This window comes from Andrena cerasifolii, chromosome 16 (genome assembly GCF_050908995.1).
Source record: "Andrena cerasifolii isolate SP2316 chromosome 16, iyAndCera1_principal, whole genome shotgun sequence".
Classification (NCBI taxonomy): Eukaryota; Metazoa; Arthropoda; class Insecta; order Hymenoptera; family Andrenidae; genus Andrena; species Andrena cerasifolii.
The window spans coordinates 7,652,162-7,676,614 of NC_135133.1; the positions used below are offsets into that span (position 1 = coordinate 7,652,162).

Consider the following 24,453-nt stretch of genomic DNA (forward strand, 5'->3'; position numbering starts at 1 on the left):
ACATTTACATTGCAGCGTGTTTTAGGCTATGGATGGGTAGGCGCGTGTGTGTACATTACATGCACTTAGTAGTATACATGCCACACGAGACGAGAAATGTGACATTATTTTCTCTCTAGCACCGATGCGACGACGGGATGAAACGTGGACCGAACCAGAGGCGGATGATGGTGGATTCTCGAGGGCACCAGCCAATTAGAAAATAAAAGCATACGAGTAATAAGAAACCAAAGCGAACAAGTATTTGATATTTATTTATTTTGTATATCGTAAAAAAGTTGACTGGTTTAACATATAGAAACAAATGGATCGATTTTTTTTTCTTTTATCTAACCGGGAGGAAACTGAAATTTCTTATTCAGGATTTAAGTAAAAAACTTGACTTTTTTTTCCATGGCCTCCAACTGATTTGAAGTTATATAGTCGGTACGTATATACATATGAAATCCGCCCCTGGACCAAACGTATCTGTAACATTTGGACTTGCCGACTTCTGTTTATCGCTGGATTCCTTTCGTCCATTTTTCAAATGGCGACGTATAGGGCTCGTTCGTTTTCCGAGATTTCGGTCGAGGGGATCGGACCTTCTTACGCGCGTCTCTGACAGGCCAAACGGATCCGTCGATCCGTTAATCCGTCACTTCGCGAGACCAGCAAGAATCCATTTTTTTCAATTTTTCGTCGGCGATTCAATCAAGTTCGATTCTAGTTGCTTTCTTCGAATTAAAAGGAATAATCGTGTGAACTTTTTCGCTTTTTCTACAGGACTGAATTCAAAAGCGTTGTTTCTACGCGATAGGTATTCCGAGAAACGATTATATAATTGATGGAATATTGCGGGAAACAACGAATGATCTTCGAACATTTGACAATTTCCACGAGATCGATCGTGTCTATAAACTGAATATATATACATACATCTTAAAGAGAACATCGGGTCAATATAAATTTTTCATACACGTACACAGTTTCTTCTCGTTTTCTTCCTTTCTTTCATCGCGGCAGGAGTAGTTTATCAATTTGTCGGTAAATATTTGTTGTATATATATATATATTATTGTGTATAATATATCTATGTATATATATATATAACATGTACGGACTGAGGAAGGAGGGAGGGAAACAGAAAGAGAGAAAAGGCAGGTGATAGACAAGGTGCAAGAGCGAATCCAGAGTGCGGAAATCAGGGGTAGGGGTGAAAATCTCTCGGAGATATTTCGCGTACAAATCGGTCGTCTGAAAAATAAAAATTAGAGCCTCTTTGCTCTGGAACGTTCGTGGATTCACAATGTACCGTTACGGTGAGTGTGTGTGTGTGTGAAAAATATTTCGAACGCCATGCTCTGCTTGATAACGATACGTAGCCGAATAACGATTGCGCATAAAAAACTGTAGATTTCAAACGCGAATGATAGTTCGTTGAGTGTTCCGAGTATTTCTAAAATAGAAAAAGGAAATTCATGTTCCGCGCATATATGATTTTGCGTGTGTGCCAGCCTAAGCAAGTGTGTGTGTGTGTCTGTGTGTGCATAAGGGCGTTTTAAATATTGGGTAACACGTGGTACGCAAAAGAATATCGAATGTAAAAGTAAGTCACCAGCGATGTTGTTTTGGAACTTAATAACTTAATGTATTTTTACTCTCCTTTCTCCTCCTGCGTTCTTCCCTTCGTATAATAATATCGTACTTGCTAGACAATGTGAAATTTAATTTAATGACAACTGGATATAATGTAGTTAGATTCATGCGTGCTTTTTTTCCTTTGTCTTCGTTTCTTCTCGAATCTCTGTTTCTTTTAGCGATATTTTAGATGGTAAATAGTGAACAGATCTGGGAGTGACAGTGTTTCACGGTTAATTCTTCGCAACCCGTGTCTCGCGTCGACGGCGATGACCATCCGTTTTGTATTATCTTTGCTTACCTCCCGAACATCAGGCTTTCATCTCTCTTACATGCTTCGGCAACATTCTTTACATATCGTGCCTCCGTATTTCCTTGTCTCCTCTTTTAACTCGCCCTTATTTACTCGACTACCATCTGAACCTCGTCGTACAACGAGACAGGGTTTGCGAAACGGGAGTCATCCTATCCTTTCCTCTATTCATCCACAATTTGCTTCTTCCTCTGTTCTTCCATACAAACATCAGTCGGTATAATATGTTCTTCTCGGACAAATTTCGTGCCGCAGACCGAGCGACTCCCGCGACTAGACCGTTTCCTTTCGTCGAGGACCGTGCGCGCGTGCAAGCACGCATCGCACAGACAACATGATATCCTCTCTCCTTCCTTCCTACACCGTAGCTGCTCCATCATACACCAATTCCCTAACTCTTTTCTCTTCCTCTTTTCCTCTCTCTCTCTCCCTCCGATCGACAAGAATGACCATGGCGAAAAACACGAACACAGCAACAAATCGGTCCTCCAAGAGAGGATACGGTCAGGAGCGGAATTCTCGTGTTCGAACTTTTGAACCGGGCGTAACAGCTGTGGCGGTTGGCATCGTCATCTTCATCGTCATCGTCGTCGTCGTCATCGTCGTCGGCGTCAGCATTGGCAGCAATGTGCGGTCGCGTTAGGACAAAGAGTTTTCAGTTCTCGAGGAGGAGATTGAGGGAAACAAGGATTCGGAAGGTGACGGTGTTACAACTCTGAAAAGAGGAAAGGAAAGGAAAGAAGGGGGTGGTGGGGGGGGGGGAGGAAGGAACCGAGTCAGGAAGATGGTTACGTAGACAGTTAGGTGTAGATTGGAGAAAGGGGGGACAGGAGGAAATGGTGGAGAGAGTAGAGGGCGGAGGGAAGAAAGGAAGGAAGAAGGAAACGCGGTACGCGAGGGACGAAAGGACAGGTAAATGGACAAATCGATCTCGAGTGGATGGATGGGTGAGCACTTGAAGGAACCGGGGGGGGGGAGAGGGCGGTGGAGGGGGGGGGGGCGATAGAGAATAGGATGTTCTTATTAGGTTAGAAAGGACTTAAGCTTAGGAAGGTTAGTTGTCGCCGCCCTCCTGTTGTTCGTCCGGCTCACCCTGTGTGTCACTGGTCCAAAGGGTGAGGTTGTCGCGCAGAAGCTGCATAATGAGCGTGGAATCTTTGTAACTGTCCTCATTAAGTGTGTCCAACTCCGCGATCGCGTCGTCGAACGCCTGAAATATTTATCAAAGAATGTGTATCGTGTTCCTGTCAACAATAAAAAGGCCAATCATTAAAACGTCGATAATTTACAAAGCTATTCGTGCTGTCTCTTTAACGCGAATTAATATCGTGCGAAAGTAGCTAGAAGTCTGTATTAGAAATAGTGGAAGATTACGCATGTCTATGCGTGCGAGTGTTAATCTGAAAATGCGAGCGACGGCGAATGGTTATTGACACAGTGGAGACATTATTGAGAATCATAGCACAACCAGTACTGTGACTTAATCTTCTTTTTCGTCGCTAGGTTAGTAATCACTCAAAAAGGTTGCATTTACTGTACAAACTACAGGACACACTGGCATTACGATTAGAAATTACTACGTCTATCTATGCCTATCGATGAATTTCCACGCGAAAGATAGACCAAGCAGCGAGAATCTTCGTGCTAATCCCTAACCTGCTTGGCCAAGTGGCAGGCCCTAGCCGGAGAATTAATAATTTCGTAATAAAAAACGGAGAAGTTTAGAGCGAGACCGAGCCTGATGGGATGCGTAGGCTGCATTTTCGATTTTGCTATGTCGAATGCCTCTTGGTACGCCTTCTGCGAATCCTCCACTACCGCTGCAATCCAAACCGATAAATCCAAATTAAAACTTCTACAGATGTACATCCAGTATGCAATATCTCCTCCATCGATTAACAAAGGGATAAAGGAAGGAGAGAACGCGACGATACACGTCCTGCGCTACCTGCCAGTAGTACAGACACCGACACCGGCCGGTCAGACAGAAAAGCATGCCTCTCCTATTGCCTACGCGCCCTATATATATATATTATTTTTGCCTCCACTGCACCACCACCATCCTTGCGCATCCTCTCACGATCGCTCTGGTAAATTATCGACGTCAACCTCGCTTTTGTAAATTATACCTGTTTGGCCAGCTGGCAGGCCTTCTCTGGTGAGTTGAGGATCTCGTAATAGAAAACGGAGAAGTTGAGGGCGAGACCTAGCCTGATCGGATGGGTAGGCTGCATCTTTGACTTGCTGATTTCAAACGCATCCTGGTATGCGTTCTGGCTGTCGTCTACCACGGCTGGATATATATATGTATATTCATGTATATATTACGCGTGAAATTATTAGCCAGGCTTTCGGAATTCCATTATCTGCGTGTCTCGCACGATACATCAAACTAACTAATTAATTCTTTGATTAAGCCGTTCGAAAATAAGTGAAACGAGCCGAACGTCTCCGCGCAATTGTACGGACGAATCGATGGCAAAAGGGACCCGATTTTCTTATAGCGCGTAAGAACAGCGTAGAAATGCATTCATTCGAATGTCACCGAAGGCATTCGCGTCGCAACGGGCGTCACGGAATTTCTCAAATCCATCTAAATCTAACAATGTGTGCCAGCGTACACTAAGACGGAACATCTGCCGCTGCAGCTGTGCTTCCTCTTTCATACAGTATACGCAAGTATGGCCGTGTATTTATTGGTGCACCTTTCGGTTCAAAGAAAGAGGCGCATCGGCCTCGTAGAAGTATTTCCAGCTACAGGTAAACGTGTGTATCTCTCTCCAGGTATGTACACAGCGACGCGTGTACCGCGCTTTAAAACGTATCGATGATATAATCAACTCCAGCAGGAATAAAACGAGACGGTAGGAACGATAGAATAAAAGAACCGATTAGCCGAAATTGGGGAGTTAGTAATGTGCGGAGGTATAGGAACGTACCGTTTCTGGTTTCTCCGGTGGCGACTTCTGCGAGATACCTGTAGTAGTCGCCCTTCATCTTGAGGTAGAATACTTTACTCTCGGCATTGCTAGCCTTGGGGATCAGGTACTTGTCGAGGAGTCCCTACAACATCAACGATAAAACTATTTAGTCTAATTTCGCTTTCCAGAACAGAGCGGTTTGGCGTTCGAGACCAAGTTTATCTGCGATGCAAGAGAACGTATGCAACTGTTTTTCATCGAAATCGTTCGCTATCTACGAGCAACCGTTCGACAAATAATACACAACTGTGCAAATAGGAATGACGTGAATTCAATTAGCGTTCTTTGGGAAAGATCTGTTCGCCGCGGAATCTAACGCCCGACTATATCCGGTAGCGAAGGCACAACCCGACGACTCTACTCGATCGGGCGTGTCGCTTCCTCTTCCGTTTCCCTCTATATTTCCGGATATTTGTAACATCGGTCAAGCTACGCTGTGCTACCAACAGCACAGGCTTGTTATTTCACGATCGTCGCAATCGAAGCAATTCCGAATTCCAAATGGTCGCAGGTCTTCGTTACCCTCGCTGGACGACGAAGAGGACTCGTAAGACGAGCCAGTCGAGAGATGTCGTAATTGACCCGCCTGAAATTCAAACCGGCGGGCGATCTTCACCTTCTTCAGCTTCTAGCTCTTCCTCAGAATATACACGGATGGAACAAAGATCGGGCGCGTTATAGTAAGACGATCCGACCACCGAGAGCCCAGGTATTCCTTTGCATGCGAGTTCTAAAGAGTAGAGGGTGCGTTCTCCGGTCTTCGTTCCGATTTCGTCGCCCCTGGTCCTCGCACTTCGGCCAACACAAGCTTCGCGAGATCCAATTCATCCAAACCCAGAAGGCCCAGTTTCTTATCCGATTGTCCGTAGTGATAACAATAACGAAGGGCGCCCGGGTATTTCCCCTATCTAGTCGTAATCAACTCTTTGGACTTTAGAGCCTCGAGGGAGAATAAAGTGGCAGGGGGAAGGAAGGAGAAATGAAGGCAGACAGGCGCATAGACGGAGCAGTTCTTACCAATACGTCGTAACAGATCTCGCGCAGTTCTTTCTCGACCTTTTCCCGGTATTCCTTGGCCATCTGCTGTTTGCGCTCGGAACCTTCGGTCTTTTGCTCGATGGAGGAAATTACTCGCCACGAGCTACGCCTCGCACCGACGACATTCTTGTACGCTACCGACAGCAGGTTCCTCTCTTCGTTCGACAACTCCACTCCCGTCTCGGTGACCGCCTTCATGGTAGCTGCCATGTCGTCGTACCTCTCCGCCTGCTCGGCGAGCTTCGCGCGCTGAACTAATTCCTCCTTGTCCAGGGACATTGTGTTGGCTGGAAATACAAAGACACCAGTGGGCAATTAGTTGACCGGTCGCGCTTTCGAAACTGTCGCCAATCGCAAGTGCTGGGGCGCAACCCACCCTACACCCCCGCGAGAGAGACCAGGCAACGCGCGTATCAGGTGGAAAGTAGCGGGTGCGTAAGGGGAGCAGCAGGATAGCTAGGCGCGCAGCTTCAATGTCGCCAAGTATCTTTTGTCGCTCGCGTCCGGCAGTCCCGTGCGCACGAGTCGCGCGCGAGAATAGATTTCACCGACGCGTTTAGAACAGAATGACGTATCCCATCGGTCGTATTCAACGTATCTGGCCTCCTTGCGATACCTTCGATACACCAACAGTTCGAAACAGAAACCTTATCTCGAGTTACGAGTGCGACTGGCCCTTTTCCTCAAAAGGCCGAAACGCGTAAAAGGGGTGATCCTGGCAACAGCGTCTACCTGGGAGGAAAGCTGCCGAGCTTCATCCCGCGACCTTGGACGTAGCCGTGGAACATTTGAAAAAGGGATTATTCCCCAACCTTTTGAATTCCCAACACTCCGACCTAAGCCAGAACCCACCCCCGCCGCGCGGTCCGCGACGATTTCGCTCTTCCTAAAGTGCAAATTTTGCCACGGATGCTGGCTCGCCAAACAAACGTCATCCACCATCTGTCGAGATCAGCCCCACCGATCCTCAACGTTCTGTGTCTAAAGAAATTCGCTAGTACCCAACGCGACCATATCTCTACCCAACCGCACCGAATTCAAACGTACGAGTGAAACTGAAAACCAGGAATGCCATTTAAACGCGAGGAAACGAATATGCGAGCAGAGTCACGTTTCGGTTCAATTACCGAGGGCAGAGCGCCACCTTGCCTCATAACTATCCACCTGATGCGATAATAGCAAGGCACGGCCAGGCAAGACGGGGTGGGGCGAAACGAACATCCCCCGCATTTTTATCGCAGCTCGATCCACCCAGAATCGATCGCTTTACTTTTCTTCGCGCTCCTCCCATTGGAATTTCGGTAAAAAGCGACGGGGCGTCTTCCGCGAATATCGGTTATGGCAGAGACCCAATAAAATGCCGCTAGCAGAACTAGCGCCTTCCGATCGCGATGCCAGGTTGTCGAACCCAGCCGACTACTGTTTCTAGACGCGCCTGCACGGGCGGGACGACGCCGCTGATAGATCACTTTTTTTACTCGCAGAAATTTGACTGTCTCGGATCGTGATCGGCCTGATCGGGAAAGAGATTCCAAGATCGACAAGAATACGCGCATGGACGGGGACGAGAGTGAACGCAACGATCTCTAGCGTGGGTACGATCGCGCGACAACGGACGATGAGTCACTCCATCGGACTGCATTACGCCGGTGAAATGTAGGCAACGTCTAAGCATCTTGACCACTGCGTGTACCGCTTTATTTGGTGCTCACTCTCTCTCTTCCCCGAGACTTACTTTTACTTGGACCTGGACGGAGTAGGCGAAAACGAGTGCGCGGTAGCAGGACAAAATCGTTGGTCTGAAACGACGGGGGGGGGACTCGCTGGATAGACTGAACGAAAGCGGCCGATTCTCTCGCGATGAGTCACAAACCTCTGGACGCGTGGAGCGCCTCGCAAGGGAAATACGCGCGCGGCTGCGGCCACCACTCGAGTCATGCCGAGTCCAGTCGAGTCGAGTCGAGTCGAGTCGTCTTTCTTGCTCAACCAAATAATTACGCTCAAGGATGAAACGTATCTAAGATAATTGCACCGGAAGCGCGATGCTGTCACCTTACACGGCGTGTACACGGACGCGTAACGTTTCATTCAACTCTCCAGGCCGTGCTCTTTTTTTCCATCTGCTCGCGATTCCCTCGGTTCGGATGGTACGCGCAAGCTCGACTCGACGTCTGACTCGGACGCGAGATCCTCATTGGCCGCCGTCGATAACTTACTCGTTAATTTTTCGTAACAGGTAATACCTCTATCTACCGCTCGCACGCTATCGCAGTTATCGAATCAACGTACGTTTAACGCGGTAGGTTTCTAAAATTATCTTCAGCGCACGACCACAAGGGGGTTGCTGCGTCGTTACATCGTTCTACGTAACGCAACAACGACAAAGTTTTTAATAGTTAATTAGATAAAGTGGGGCGTGATCAAGATAATGGTTTTACGTGACGCGTTACCGAGCATTCCTTCGGATTTCAATGTCCGGATAGAGCTGACGCGCGGATTCGCGAGTGAACGCGTTCGAAGTTTTCTTTTGAGAACTGCCACGCTACCGAAAGAGTGCGTTACGTGTGGTTACTGCGCCACCTAAGCGAACAACTAGGTACTGTTTTACGTATTTCGCGAATTTAAATTCGACTGCAGATAGCAGTGGTGGCGAAGGAAATCGAAACGACGCCGACCGTTATCGTTGTGGCACACGTAACGCCCGTCTGTTCCACGAGGACAAGCATAAAAAATGGTGTCTGCAAGCTGGCAGAATTACAGAGGCGCATGTACCAAAGTCCGACCAAGTCTCTCGACTGGTTCCGAGACGAGAAAAAAGCCGGGATCGCGTTACATTTATACGCTTCCGGTCGATGACATTCACCGCTCTCGAGACACGCGCGTAAGCGTAAGCGTACGCGCACGCGACAGCTGGATAGGATGAGCGCATACCAGAGAGAAAACTATTTCAAGAATATTTCTTGGGTCGAGTATCCCACCGTAACGCGTGCCGCTTCTAGGCGGGACGCGTCTGAATGCGAAAGAACTAAAAATTAATCTCGCATCAAGGGCAAATCTTTATCCAGGGCGAAACAGAATCGATCGCGAGTGGTGGATAGGAATCGCGCGAGTTACGCCGGCCGCTCCAGGTTGAATGGACGTTGGATAGAATACCAAGGGATCGTGGCCTAGTTCGACCGAAGAAACGCGATTGAAATTATCAGGTAGCGATGGCATAGGCGCCGGTACTGAATTCGAATCGCGCGACGACAACGACGACTACGACACACCACGTTTGCTCGATCCGATTGCGCAGCTCTCCGTTAGGACTCTCACGCGTCCAGCTATTGTTGCGAAACCATTTGAAGCGCACTGTACGCGACAATATGGCAGATGGAAGGTCAAGCAGTTAGAGATTCCTATGCACGAAGAAACCCGGACAGAAATATTAAACCGGTAGGTGTATTCGACGTCCTATATTTAATCGCGCGCAATCACCTGGCTTTGGGTTAGCAGAGGCTCGGTGACAGTGTTGCCGGATCTACGAGAGAAGCGATGAGAAACCCCACGTTGCCAGTGAAATATTTCCGGCGCAGAGACTTTCCGAGCGGATCGCGAATGGAACGTGACGAAAGAAGTCGAGAGAGCCAGCCGATTTGCTTTCCACGTACACTCTACCCACACCTCCTTCCACCGTACACGCGACAACCTCGTATCTTTCTGTTTCTCTCTAAACAAAAAAAAAACAAAAACATGAAAAGCTACTTCTTGGATTTTCGAAAACTAGTCGATCCTCTACGCCGCTCCTAATTCCTGTTACCGCTTGCGCCAAATCTCCGACCGTAGACTTTATAATACGGACGTCCGTGATTCAACGTTTTCTTAGGAATCTCAAGTAGGATCGCCTGCCAAGTTCACCGACAGGCAATTCGTTCCCGCCCCAAGAACGTAATATTTCACTCGAGTAGTTCGTCGATCGTAACGATCGAGGACCAAGACATCGAATGGAGGCCCTCTCACGCCGATAAAAATACGGATTTTATCGAACCACTTCCGTTTATCTAGATCAGTATATTGCGCGATACGGTTTGCGCCTGTCGATAAACCTTGGCCGCGCTTCAAAGCGACGCATTCGCATAATCTCTAACGGCTACTTTACGCGTTTCGTCGGGCGATCGCGACAACTTATTGTCTCGCCGAGTGGCACGGAAAGCAGAGGCTACAGTAATATAAAATTTTGACGAACGCGTAGGAATGAATGGGCGAGCGACGGCGATAATTTTCGTCTAAGCGCGCACGCATTTATACCTCTCGTCGTACGCGAGAAGGAAGAAGGCAAATGCCTTTAATTTATACGCGCAAAGTGGAAGCTTCCGTGGGAGGTGTGGAGAGCACCAGGCTCTCGCTGTAACGTCGAAGGTCGCGCGAGCAAGAAAAAAACGAAGTCGTATACGTAGTTTATCGCTTGTACGGCGTACGTACGTAATGGTTTGAGGTTATGGTCGACGAAGTTGTAACCGTTGCGACTGAAGAGGGAGCCAAACGAAGCGCCACGGCGCTACTTTACGAAGCGAGAGCGAAATTCCTCGATCACGCACTCTCTCTTGGTCGACACAGCCCCGTTGTTCTCGAGCGATTCGCAGTGCGCGATATGCACGCCGAGGAACCGACCAACGAGGACAAAGAAACCGACACGCCAAATCGCTAGCTAGGCTTCCGGCGAAACGCGATCGGCGTCATTGCGGAGATCGACCGTACCGTACCCGTTCCGCTTCTTCTGCGTCGCAGCGCAGTGCCGCAGAGATCGATAGCTCTCTCTTTCGACTTTGAATTCACAGAGACACGACGGGAAGCAAGCACGTTTCTAGCACATTCTCGAAAAGTCTGGCTCGGATATATAGGGTGAAGAAAGCGATCGTTCGCGTAGCGAGTGCGACGGAACGGAACGGAACGGAACAGAACGGAGGGTCCCCGGTCAGGGTCTCTACCTAATGCAGGAACGGTGCAAAAAGGAGCACGAATAAATAAAGAGAAAAGCGCAGGGAAGATGGATTAAACGGTAGACAAAGGCAGACAGAGAAAAGAAGAGAAGAGTGGAGAAGAAAAAAAAGAGAAAAAAGAAGAGAAGAGAAGTAAAGTAGTAACGTGGCAATCTTACCTATAGTTAAAGTCTTTTGTACAATAAATACTTAAATAAATACAGGATCAGCGTGTTCCGTAGTCTCACGCGGAAACAGGAGGGGGCCGAAAAATTGACTAGACTCTCGGTGCTGCTAGTTCCTTTTGTCCGGGGGGGTAAAGAGCGAGAGCGTATTACGCGGAGAAACTACGCCGGGTCTTTTTCCTCAGTCACACTCGGTTACGATATCACACATCCCTCAGTGACCACTCCCGCACAACGACTGAGCCGGCAACGCTGTTCGTCGTGGGGACTCGGTGCGCCTCGTGCCGGGAGTCGGCGCCGCTCGACTGTTCCCGGCTGGGGTCGCTTCCGCTCGGGTCGCCTCGTGCCCGAGCCGAAGTATTGATCGGCTCACCCAGCATGGCCGGCTCGACGTGCGGTTGGGTGGGGCAGCAGCGCACGGCTGCCCCGGGATCCCAGACATGGGACGCTACGCTACGCGCCGTTCAGCGCCGCGCCGCCGTACTGCGCTGGGTTGCGCAGCGCTGCGCTCAAATACAAGATATATGTTATCACCATATGGCTTACAGCAGTCCACGTCACCCCCCCTTCCTTCCTTCCTTTCTTTTTTTTTCCCCTGTACTCTTCACTCGTTAGTTTCTTTCCACTTGATATTAAACTTCGACGAGCCCGCAACAGAGGCATAAAATTTATCTTGGAAGCCACAGAAGTCAGGCACGTGTCTCCCTATCGACCAAATCTTGAATAGAACTACTCGCTCACAGCCCGAAAAAGCACGCTCGTGATGTCTGAATGCCTTAAACGTGACATTCCGCCGAACAGTTCCGAATGATTTGTCATAGCCGCGTTCGACGAAACGTCTCCTAATTGCCGTCGTTTGCTGAAATTAACGGTAACCGTAGATAACACGCCTTGAAATCCGTGGACGCTATCGTGCAGCGTGCTTCGTATCGCAAAGATTTCTCGCGAGACGCCCGACTATCCGCATTTTTGCGGCCGCTGATCCCAAGGAGAAACGTGCCGCGACTTATTCTCTCTGAACTGGTCGGATTCGTGAGTCAGAGAAATTCGACTGATCAGAAGAACCGGCAGTCTCGCGGTTTCACAAAGGTTTCTTACGTCTGGAAGCTTGCGAGCCTTTGCTACCTGCTGTCTTCGGTTCAAACGAATGTACTGCCGGTGCCGGGCTGCTTAAAGGGACAGCGGATTGTATTTGGCATTGATAAAAGGTGCGCGCGAACAATGAACGCCAATCGAACGCGCAAAATCGAATCGTCAACGTGACGCGCGAGCACGTGTTACGACACGTGATATCCGGCTCGTGCCGGCGGATCAATTTGGAAATAAATGGCGTGTCCGGACGTCGACCGACTCGATACACAACTATATAACTTTCTCGATCGATTCCCGGTCCGTGTCTAGGGGAAAGCCGCTGTCACCGCGGAGCAGTAGTGCGCTTCTACCACTCCCCGTTCAAAGGTTAAAGAAATCAACCCCCCCGATCGCAGCGAAAACATCAATCCGGCTGAAAGTTGAGGGAAAATTAGAACCGTTCTCTTGCGTAGTGGAGCATCCGTAGCAACGGCCGCGAACAACCGCCAAGAATCTAATCCCAGGCCGCGCAAATGAGAAACTAACCGCGTTACCGAACAACCAGATAATAACTCTGCGGCCTACACTCGATGTTTGTTCGTTGCGTGGCTTTTATGGATCCGGTGATTTGTCAGTTTCCACGTACCCAGGCGTGCGTCACGAGGTGAAATATTCATCTTGCCGTTGTCCAATAGACCGGCGATCAATTTCAACGGGGAAGGAACAAGGGGCGGGGGGTGGCCGCTGTCGCGGCTACATCGACGCAAGAAGGAAAAGGTTGAAACGGAAGTTGCTAATCGCGGAGAGGTCCGATAACGCGTCGAAGAACGAGAAACGAAAAGATAGAAAAGGAGGTAATTACGCAGGGTGCGATAGCGGAATCGAGAAGACGAGCGCAGAAATAGGGGTTAGCTGGTGAGGCTGAAATGAAATATTGATCTGCGGAGGCGCGCGCAACCCCTGCAGCCGACCCGAACCGAACCGACCCGCCCTTCCTTCTTCCTTGCCCATCGTTTACACCTAACTCCCAACCCACCCCTCCTTTTCCCATCATTTTCCTTTCCTTTCCATTCCATTCTTTCACTGCCCTTTCCTTGCCACCTCTTCTCACCCCTTCGCGGAAATCATTGCCGAAACGCTTTGCACCTCCTCCAGCAATCCTTTTTATCCCTCCCCTGTTGTCATCGAATCTGAAGTTTCACCCCGAATCACGCGCTTTTCTCCATCGCCCGGCCCCCCCTTGATCGTTTCTGCGAGCTCGCTACAGTGCCAACAAGCTATTCGTCGAATTCAATTAAGAAACGATGAAAGCCATTTCAGCGAAATTACTTTAACCTCTTTCCGTTCACCCCTTCCCGACGGCTTTCGCCGTTAGGAGCACTGTGCAACGAGATACCGAACTTTGTCCGAGTGTTCAGCTCACCGTGGGAATTTCATACGAGGCTATCGTAAATCGATATAAAACACTGTAGCCCAGCGACCTTGTAGAGGTGTCCGTTCGTCAAAGAGATACACTCAGCTGGACTATTCTTTCGATTTAACAACACACCCCTTCGGCGGTCTCGCCTAATATTTTCACGTTTCAGAGTTGCGATTACAGTGATCGATTTCCAGGGGAAGTACGTTCTCCCCGCGCCAGGGGCAAGCATTAGAACACGGGAACACAGGCTACACAGCAACGGGGTGCGCCGTGATTTCGTCCCACCCGTTTCATTCCGTGCGCAGCTTTTGAATTTCTGCTACTATAATATATTTACCGCCCTCCGTAGATGGCTACATTGGCACCGACTACCGCCAACTGTGCGAATATTAAGCAACCATACGCGCAACAACACTTTCGCCTCAAAATTTGTCCGACTATTGCCACCTGGTTAATAGCAATTATTCTTAACGAGTCGAAACACAGATGCGTGCATATTCCGCGACCGTCGAACGCAGGGCATGGGAAATTTCCTTTGCAACCCCGCGGAAAATTCTACCGCTCGCTGGGCGATCCGAAAAGTTATCTCTCGATAGGTGACGCGCAAGAGGAATTTCGATGAGAAAATTCATCTTGTTGGGGATAGCCCTGCGAAAAAGGGTCCTAGGCGCTCGGGAGCCGCTCGCCGAAGTAGAGGGTTAGCGTCGCGTCGCGTCACGCCGCGTAGCGTGGTCGCGACGACCAGCGTCGCGCCACGCCGCGTAATGGAAATCGATAAAGTCGGTTTTACGAAGCAATTTCCGTACTCGCAATACGTTATCTCCTCGGACGCTTTGCTGGCAACCGAGTCAGCCGTAAAAGGAGGCTGGAGAGGTGCTATTATTATTAGAGAGTCAGATTTCTGGGGGAATCGAAGAAACGTCCAGCCGGCTGTGGAGGAGAGAGGCGTTCAATCGTTCGGTTGCCGATGACACACAGGCTCGAGGCTGACACGCTCGCGTCCCATTTTCCACGCGCAATTTATGCCAGTGCGATCCACCGACCGTTGTAATTTTCGAGGAGGGTGACCGTCGCTCGTCGCTCGCCGTCCGTCCGGCAACCTTTAACGCTCCACTCGGAAACGAGCACGTACGCTAGGTTAGTAACGCGTAGATCAATATTAGCTCGCGGTACGCGCGTGACAGCCCGCTCCGCTCTGGGTTAGGTCTGGGCCGCGTACGCGACAGCTTATTTTCATTTTCTAGTCCGCGAGTAGGTTGCGAGCTATAAAAGGCAACCACCCACGTCAATGCGACGCGTGTCTGCAACCGTGCCGGTCGATCGTTCTCCCACCGAACGATTCCAACATCCGAAAATGCCAATCGATCGCCTCCAATGTCAGTCCCCGAGATGCGCCTACGTACGTACCGCTGACAGAGAAAAGATTGCGAGAAGTCGGTCCAGCAATTTCCCTCGGGCTGAACGAATATCCCCGGTAGAGGATCGATAAATGACCCGAAAGAATATGTTTCGTCGAGTGCCGGTGGCGACCGATAAGGCGAACTCGTTCGATCGCCTGTCGACCGTGAACGGGCCCCTCTCGTTTCGCCCCAACAATCAACTTGAATGCGCCTTTTCGAGAACCCGCCCCGCCGAATGCGCGGCCAAATGAATAGGATTAAAATCGAAATATAAAGAGCGCGTAGGTGAGCCAGCGACGAGGAAGCGCAGCTGTTACGACACTGACCTTCCTTCCCTTCCCTACTCTCGCACACCAGGCTCACCTAAAGTTCACCTAAATAGCAGTGTCCGCGGCATGCCCGGAGCTTAGTATTTCAGCATTTCAGCGTTGCCTATGGAGCGGAATGCAGTTCGCGAAAAGCTGAAACCTCGGCGCGTAGTCAAGGAGACAGGGGAAAATAGTGGCGCGCGGATAAGCTACGTAGGAAACGTCCTCGGCGACGCGACTCGTCGATTCACCCGCCGGGACCAATCCTCGAGCCAGGACCGTCCGGCGACGTCTCGCGTACCGAATTATCGATCGACGGAAGTTGGATGCCTGTGTGCATATCGACGGCCTTGTCTCCGCGTGGACAGGCATCCCTGTCCGTGTAACAAAGGATCGCGAAGTATGTGAAACGCGTAAGGTCCGACGCTAGATTAAATATCGACAAGTAGGTACGCGCGGCAACGCGCTCTCGCGGCCATCGCCCGAACTGCCTAAACTCTAACAGGTTAGCAGGTTTTTCAGTTTCTCAGCTCCCCCGCTCGGACAGCTAGCAGCGATCTTTCAGCTAACGACAAAGGGACGAAACGGAACGGGAGCAGAGTTCTCGGTAGAACTGTAACGATCGAGGGAGCATCCACGAATTGTAGGCAGAAGCGGAGGGTTTATGAAAGCGGGCGAGCCACAGGTGGCTGTGTAGAGGTGTCGCGTGGGTGTGCCTGCCTCGGCCCTTGTCCCCAACAAGGGTTTTCTCCCTCTAAAGAGGCCACTTCCGATAAACCAGTCCGGGAGGAAGACTTCCTTTGTTACTCCTATGTGCCACCAGCCGCGCAAATGTGCGCTCCTATTTCTCCCCGCGAATACATTAGCCACGTGCCATTTTCGCCGTTTAACTACGTTAGGGCGGAGATACGTTGCGGCTGGGAGAGGCTGCATTGTCCCTCCAGGCCAGCAAAAGAATATAGGGTAGACCGGGTCAAATCGGATGAAAATAAGAATTTAGTCCATATTTCTTACATCGCGATAGAAACGAGCATTCCGATCGTTCGTGGTACCTCGTCTCTGTCCACCGCACCTACCGCAAAAGCCCGTTAATTGCTTCAAGTCATTGTTTAGAGCTGGCATACGTTTTCAGTGACATGGACGCGTGCGAACGTTTCAATTCTGGTCCGAATCTAACCTACGTAATCTGCAATTTCGTATTTAACCCTTAACTGGTATCCTGGGGTCAGTCGTGACCCCAAGCACGCAAGGTTCGCTGCAAAATATTTGGTTGTATAAGTTTGTAAACTGAATTTCTAATTAATTTGATCATAATAGTTTAACTTTCTACGTATCTATTATTTTCTACATTACCTAAGAAGAAAATATTCATACTGGTTGCTCTAGTGTCGACTTTACAAATTTCTGTGCCCTTTTTTATTTGGGGTCTGTCACGACCCCAAGATAACAGTTACGTTTGAAAAAACAGTATACCAGTTAAGGGTTAAAATAAAAAGTAAGCTTGAAAATTCCAATGTGCTTATTGTTATTAGTTTGCACGATGTCCAAGTTTATTATTTGATGTATTTTAGACTATTATATCGTAATATGTTTATGTAATCTACACCCTTTGAAATACTTATATATGGGGCTAATCGGGTCGCGTTATTTGGGGTGAATCGGATCACTCTTATTTTTCATTTGAGTATTTCTATGATTATAAATATGATAATTGTTTATATACAGATGATTAGTACGTACATAGAAAAGAGCAATCAGGGATCATGGTGTCCAAAAAAAATAAAGGAATCTGTGATAAAAATTAAATTTACAGAACTGACGAAAAAAAAAAAATAAATTAATGGTCTTAAGAAGTTGGCATTGCATTTACTCTGGTGAAAAATTAATTCCTCCACTTTCAGAAGATTATCTGAGAAGAATAATGCCACGAGAATTGTGCCGATAGAGGCGGCAAAACACGGCAATATTCTTCCGATCTGTGTGCCGAGTAGAGTCACTTGACTTCACTGTCATTAAATGAGATTTCTTTAAGTTGCTTCCAAAGATTTTGTTATGAAAATTTCAGTTTTTTTCAGAAATTTATCTGTTATCCGATTCGCCCCAAGTTTCGGACCCAATCGGATATTCTCCCTTTTTGTTTTTTTCTTAGCAGAAGAAACACTTTTATGTTCAATTTTATTGTCTATTATTAATCTTAAAGCCAAAGGTGTACAGGCCACGAATACATAATAAAAAATTAGTTTTTCAATGTCTGACTAATATTTCTTTACCGTCAAACACAAAGCGATCCGATTCGCCCCGGTCTACCCTACAGTTGCTCGTCTAGTCGGATTACCGAGCCAACGAGCGGTTCCTTCGCTAAATCTCCTGGCCCTTGCGCCTTATCTCTTCTTCCCACTGCTCCAAAGTAACCGAGATCGGAGATATCTGCCGTGCCGTCCCGATAAAAACGCCACGTCAACTACGTGTCGGCTACTTGCGCAATCGGCGCAGCAAGTGCGAGCAAGCACACATGCACGGACGCACGCCGCCTTTGCCCTTGCCATTCACTCGCTGCCGTTAATACGCTCCACCGTTACACCTCGATGTTTCATTCACCTACGACCAAATCCTACGCCGCTCACGGATTTGCCGAGCGTCTTTGCTCGCGCGAGTGGGGAGAAACTTGGCTGGCCCGCGGTGTCCTTCCAATCGCCGGATGGCGAGCGTATCCGTGCCGCGTAGCGCGGAACGCGGCTATGGATGCAACGCCAACTCGGGGCCAAATCGCCGACAGCCATTATCATAATGGAGCACCCCTCTGTTTCACAGGTGTGGCCCCCGCGCGGCGCGGCGAAAATCACGCGCAACTGGCATAGGTTTGCGCGCGTACTTGTTCGATCAGCTCGAGCTTGTGCGTCAGTCGGCTTGGAATAGCGTCTGATGTCAAGCTCGTCGCGCGTTCGTAGGTGTGCGCGCCGCTCGGACACACGCGCGCACACCTAAAAATTCGCGAGCGAGGATGCTCGACGCCACTAGCGGGGGCGCGGAGCAGAGCCGATTCGCCGTGGCTTCGAGATATATCCGAGGCTCGCGAAACCTCAGGATCGCGATGAGATCGATAAGGAAAGCGGGGGAGAAATACCCGCAGAATTGTGTCGCCGCTCCACTAAAGTCCGACTAAACCACGACTCGTCCAGGTCACGCGGAAACGGGACCAGGTTTTTGGGTCGAAAAACACGAGAGAGGTCGGAACAATAAGTAACTACGTCCTGGCGAAGCGTCGAAAAGGAGCCGCGGAGACCAACAGCGAGAGAAATTTTTACACGAGCCAAGAGGAATCGGATCGGCCCGAGCCATTCGGGCTGCTGTGCTTCCGTGTCAGTAGATCGAACGCCATGTGGCGCGCGCGGGTGCTAGCGTCACGGCAGCTTTATTCCGCGATGCCACGGATACCTAGCTCGACTCCGTCCAGCGAGAAAAGCGCGCTCTGAACCGAGCGAAAGCTGCGCGCCACCAAGATTTTTCTTACGATTAGTTGGGTAACAAGCTGCCTCGCAGACGACAGATCGTTGTCCAACTTGTCGCGCGTAAAACAGTAAGGTCTACGGTAGCGCTTTTACGCGCGCGGCCGAATACCAGCCGAAGGACGCCCACGGTATTATTAGTATCGGAGGTTCTTTCACTTTTCTTCGTGTAAACGTTACACATGCACGCGGAATGACGGAGACCGCGTTCCTCGCAATTGTGAAATGTGCGTGCCAGCTCTCACTGAAATAAATCTTCTGGGCCAGCATCGCAGACTCCTCCGTAGGATCGTCGAACTCGCCGACCTCGTCCACCTCCTCGTCGATCTGATTTCCGAAACCGACTATTCCGCGTTCGTGACCCGAACGCGACACTGGGTAGCCAGAGAGTGGAAGCCGAAAAGAAGAAAAATCTGTAGCAGTTTTACGCCCCTAGCTGTGAAAGCTTCTGCAGTTCCAAGAGTTACAGCGTTCTGGAATTAACCCTCGTCAGACGGCACAATTTTACAACGTTAACAGACGTCAGAGGCACAATTGCACCCTCACATATTTTATATGAATATTCGCACTGTGGTTGTAATTTGTGCGATAAATTGGTAACATTTAGACTCAATGGAAATCAATAAAAAAAAATTTCCAAATTTTCTTTTAATAAAAATTTTCCAAATTTTCTTTTAATAAAAATTTTCCAAATTTTCTTTTAATAAAAATTTTCCAAATTTTCTTTTAATAAAAATTTTCCAAATTTTCTTTTAATAAAAATTTTCCAAATTTTCTTTTAATAAAAATTTTCCAAATTTTCTTTTAATAAAAATTTTCCAAATTTTCTTTTAATACAAATTTTCCACATTTTCTTTTAATAAAAATTTTCCAAATTTTCCTTTAATAAAAATTTTCAAAATTTTCTTTTAATAAAAATTTTCCAAATTTTATTTTAATACAAATTTTCCACATTTTCTTTTAATAAAAATTTTCCAAATTTTCCTTTAATAAAAATTTTCAAAATTTTCTTTTAATAAAAATTTTCCAAATTTTATTTTAATACAAATTTTCCAAATTTTCTTTTAATACAAATTTTCCAAATTTTCTTTTAATAAAAATTTTCCAAGTTTTCTTTTATAACGTAAATTATCTATTTTTTTTTACTTTTTTATAATAAAATAACGTTATCATTAAAAAAAATCGCATTCCTTTTTCCCTGCATTATCTTCATACAAAATATATAAGGGCGCCATCGTTCCTATGCCGCTGTTATGGATGCAACCCTCAACTCGACCCCCTATCTCGGAAGAGGGTTGAGATATTTTTCTGAAATTTGGTCTACATAATCTAAACCAAAAATATAGAACCGAGAAAAACCGAAAATTTAACCCCGGCTTCTCGAAGAAAGTTATCGCGATTTAAAAACGCAAAAGTCACAATTGTACCTATGCCGTCTGACGAGGGTTAACCAGCCGCCCGCGGCCAACCAACGGCCGACCAACGCTGGGCGCACGCTCTAAAACACGAGGACCTCTCCTCCTTGAAGACGAAAAGGGTAGGGCTAGGTTAATTCGGTAAAGGAACGGAGGGAAAACGAAGAGCAGCGAGTCGCGAGGTACTTGGGGAAAACGCGGCTGACGGGAGGGCAGGAAAGCGGCAACTGCCGCCAGAAACAATTCACCGAGGCACCCTACCTATGTTCCCCGCGCAACACATCTTATTATCGAGGGAAATTCAATTTCCGAATGTGAGCGCGGCTACCTACGACTCTACGCGAGCGAAACGAAAAGCTTCGGCGAATTCCGATCACGAATGGCAACAGGTTTTGCTTGAATTGTTCCCGAACCATTGTTCGCGCGCGCTAATAGAAATCCAGGGGCGTTCGAGTCTCTGACTGCGTGTTTACGTCACCCGAAACGTGTCGAATTACTAACCGACTCTGTGCGAACACTCGCTAATTTATTCCCGGTAGTTCCAACAACGCAAACTTGCCGATATACCGAAATGTACAATGAGCAAAGATATTCGTATCTCGAGGTCATGGCGACGCTCGATGACTAAGTACCCGCAAATTCGCTTAGGCGCGCAAGTTGCGTCTACTGACGCGCCCGCCCACCTCCCCATCAACGTCGACACGGTCACCGTCACCGTCATTCGCGATACAGCGAAGTCGACCATCTCGCGAATCCTCGAATCGAACCACCCCCGAGGGAAAATAAATTTCGTTCAGTTTTAGCCCTTTACTCGCCTTGCCCCACTGGAAGGACTTCTGTGATCGCACTACGCACAGTACTATTTCTCTCCGAAGCGCACCTAAGTAGAGATCACTCAACCATTCCGCAAGAACTGGGTCGGCATAGTATGCCTAATTGCTGGCAGATCCGGCGAGAACAAAAGGCGGCGCAATTAAAATTTCAATTACTCTCCGCGCAAGATTTTACACCAGCGGGAGACTTGCACTTGGAACGATTAATTTGTTCAACGATCTGGCCGAAACGTTCGAATTTCTAGCGTTCGGTACCAGCCGTTATCTACGAGAAAGCGCGACGAACCCTCCGATAAGGTTGTTTACGAAAAAAAATAATTTAGTAAATTGTCCTCGGCGGTGTTGCGCAACCTCTTTTGCATCCGTCGAGATCGTTTCCCTCGGAATCATCGGTTCTTACGTAAATCGTAACATCGTCTCTCGTTGGCTCGCGACCTTGCTACCGGCGACCTTAAAATTTCCAATACATTTTGCGACGAAATTACTAGTGAAGAATTAATTGCAGGCTCGAATAATCCGGGCCACGTTCGAGCGCTAGAGGAGCGCTAAATTTCAGTAGCACGAGTGAAAGATTGTCGCCTCTCTCTATTCTCTAGGCACACGGAGTTTGGCTGTGCATGGAAATTAAAAAAAACCGTTTCGCGATCGTATGCGCGACCAAATTTTTCCATAAATACAATCTGATTTCGATCATGAACGTTCAGTTTTAATTTCAACGACGCCCGGTCACCGCGAGTCAGAAACGACGATAACGCTTCGGACGGGGCTGTGTTTTTTCAAGATAGGGCAAACAAATTGGACGAAGGCGGCAGGGTAAACTGAAGAAAGCCGCTTGGATATCGAGCTCTCGGCGAGTTGAGAGATTGACATGAATCGATACAGTTACGTCATCGACGTTTCTACCTTTCCAGGACAAATTTAGATGCGAAACGGAAAACATTGTCGACGAGGTCGACTTTCTGCGGAAGCAGAAAAGAAAAGATAATAGTCTGCCACTTTTTACTAATACTTAAATGACATTCTCATTCCGAGTGTGTTCTCTGCGCAGCTTAACTCGGACGATCGAACGGAAACCGGTGCATTCTACCCGGGTGTAGTCATTGACACACAGTTTCCCGGATGAATGGCGAGAAGTGCCGCCGCCAACTTACGCGAGAGCGAATCGCGAAAAAGTATACGCCGACCTCTGCGCGACGAAGGCGGAGATATTCTTCATTCATTAGATACGTAAGCACCGGGACAGAGAACAGCTTCGAAGACGCCATAGATGTAACGCGAAGAAACGCGTCGATCGATCGAACGATCGACCGATCCAACCAACCAGTCGAGCGAACGAGCGAAAGAACGACGAAGGAGGGCTGTTCGTCGGCCTTGGCGAAAAGAGTAGGTCTCGCCGTCGGTTGGAGTTGCTCGATGACCGAGAAAGAGTAGGGGACCCGAGGCAAGAAAGAGAGTTCACGGTCCCCCACTACGAACAAACGCCTGCCTTCCGCTAAAGTTGCCGATTAACGTTATCCCTGCCACTGGCCACGATTACGTCGCGAGTCGCGAATAATCGTGAGTGAAAACAGCAGCACCGCCGAGTCCATGCGGCGTGTGGACCGAGTCCTACAGATTTTCGCACTGTCTCGTTAAGCGGAACGCGAATCGGATAGGCGCATGATCTAACAGACTCGAGAAAGATTAGCTAACGGCAATTCTACGATCCGAAACTCTCGCTAAAGGCCAACAAACTTTCCTTTCAATTCGGTGGACCACGTTAAACGTCGGCCGCTGTCACTTTTTTTCTGGTATTGCATCATTCCTACTTATCGACCTTCGATAAAGCTGCACGCCCTGAAAACTCGACCAAGATTGATCCATTCGACGCGTCGGTCAATAACGAAATGCTACATGTAGGATGTGGTATAAGAATTAGTACATTCTTGCATCACCTAACACCAGCTTGAATAAAATTGAATGCAACTGTGGAGTATGGACGAGCTGTGTCTGAAACGGTCTGGTGTGGACGATGTTTACCACCGAAGACCTGTCGGCTGCATTATATCGAAAGCACGGCGATAATCGGTTCACTTGTCAAAGGGCGTGAGCTCGTCGCAGCGCGTGCACGCTGCTGCGAAGAACCATGACGCGTGCTTATGCTTTATCGCGATTTCAAGCGTAAGCAGGTCGGATACCGTGCGCGAGAGAACGTATAAAAACTTCCACCCAATGTATCTCCGATTTCTCCGTGCCATATAAGGAGTCAAATATCGGGAGAAAAAAATCAATCGCCGAAACATCCACCTGGTATTTTGAACCGTTGGTTATAGTTATGCAAATGCATGGGGAATACGCGAACGTTTGGAATCGCGTTAAACGCTGGGCAACGATATGTAAGGGGAAAGACAGTAATTCCGAGCATTCCTAAGGAACGAAAGACGACAATTTCGTCGCCGGCTATGTAACGAAGATGGCGGCGAATCGGCGATCAAATGGTAAGTTTAGGGCTGGTGCGTCGCATGCGTCGCATGCATCCGTGCGAGCGGCAAGCGACTGCCTTCAAACGGTTCCGTACCGTGCACTAAGGCCTAACGAGCTTTACCAAAATGATGATTCGTTTGAGAAACGACTGACGCGTGCATCGGGCACGTAGTAACGTCGAATCCGACGAGTTCGACTGGAAAAATCCAAGGAAACGAACGAGTCGTATAGGTTATTTCGAGCGATTCGAAAAAAGGATCGGCGGACTGCACAGCTACGGGGTTCACACGACCCGCTGTCGAGTAGGTTTCGCATTATTTGCGGCTGATATTTTTAGAGACATTCCATTCCGTCCAACAGCTTTGCCCGACTCTCGCGATCGTATACGATTATATGGGGAAATGGACTCACCTTTGGAGTGTTGTAACGGCCTAGAAAGTCGAGGCTTCGGCGTATTCAACGGCTCCCGTCCACTACGATCTCACAGAGTGCACTGGCGCAACGAGCGGAAGCTGCCATCTTGAACTACGTTCACTTCGCGCTTTCCGTTCATACGAAATACACGTTTGCGTTCCCGCCAATTCTTAAAACTGTCTCCACGCAACTTATTCACCTGTAACAACATTTAATGCTTTTCACACCTTTCAGTACGAATCATTTCACACTCTTACGTGCACCTCTGCCTCCATTAGTGTACGCTCTAATATACTTTGTCAAATATATGTACACGATGTAAATGCGTATAATAATAATGTATGAATTGAAATACATGTCTCATCACTATCATTTTCTAAAATATTGTCACGCTTCCTTTACATCGCATAACTTAACCTTTCAGGATTTTATTATTAACTAAATATATACTATAAAATTTCAATATACCATTAAATGAAATAATTTTAACGATTTCCCTATTTATCCAATTAGATTCCGTGTATCAAG

The 24,453-nt window shown here is 48.2% G+C and overlaps 1 protein-coding gene across 4 annotated transcripts; it reads right to left on the minus strand.

Annotated features, from left to right (window-relative positions):
* Positions 1–235: 235 nt before the first annotated feature.
* 14-3-3zeta (tyrosine 3-monooxygenase/tryptophan 5-monooxygenase activation protein zeta) lies at positions 236–24,084 on the minus strand. 4 transcript variants are annotated; one of them, XM_076829228.1, is made up of 5 exons: positions 23,923–24,084; positions 5,932–6,239; positions 4,873–4,996; positions 4,063–4,226; positions 236–3,143 (listed from the first exon to the last, which is right to left on the minus strand). In XM_076829228.1, the coding sequence occupies exons 2-5, from the start codon at positions 6,229–6,231 to the stop codon at positions 2,988–2,990; spliced, it is 744 nt and encodes a 247-aa protein (XP_076685343.1). In that variant the 5' UTR covers positions 6,232–6,239; positions 23,923–24,084; the 3' UTR covers positions 236–2,987. The 4 variants fall into 4 exon arrangements, with proteins under 4 accessions (XP_076685343.1, XP_076685345.1, XP_076685342.1 ...); XM_076829230.1 differs by lacking the exons at positions 4,063–4,226; positions 23,923–24,084 and adding exons at positions 3,590–3,753; positions 11,090–11,347; XM_076829227.1 differs by lacking the exon at positions 23,923–24,084 and adding an exon at positions 11,090–11,344.
* Positions 24,085–24,453: the final 369 nt, after the last annotated feature.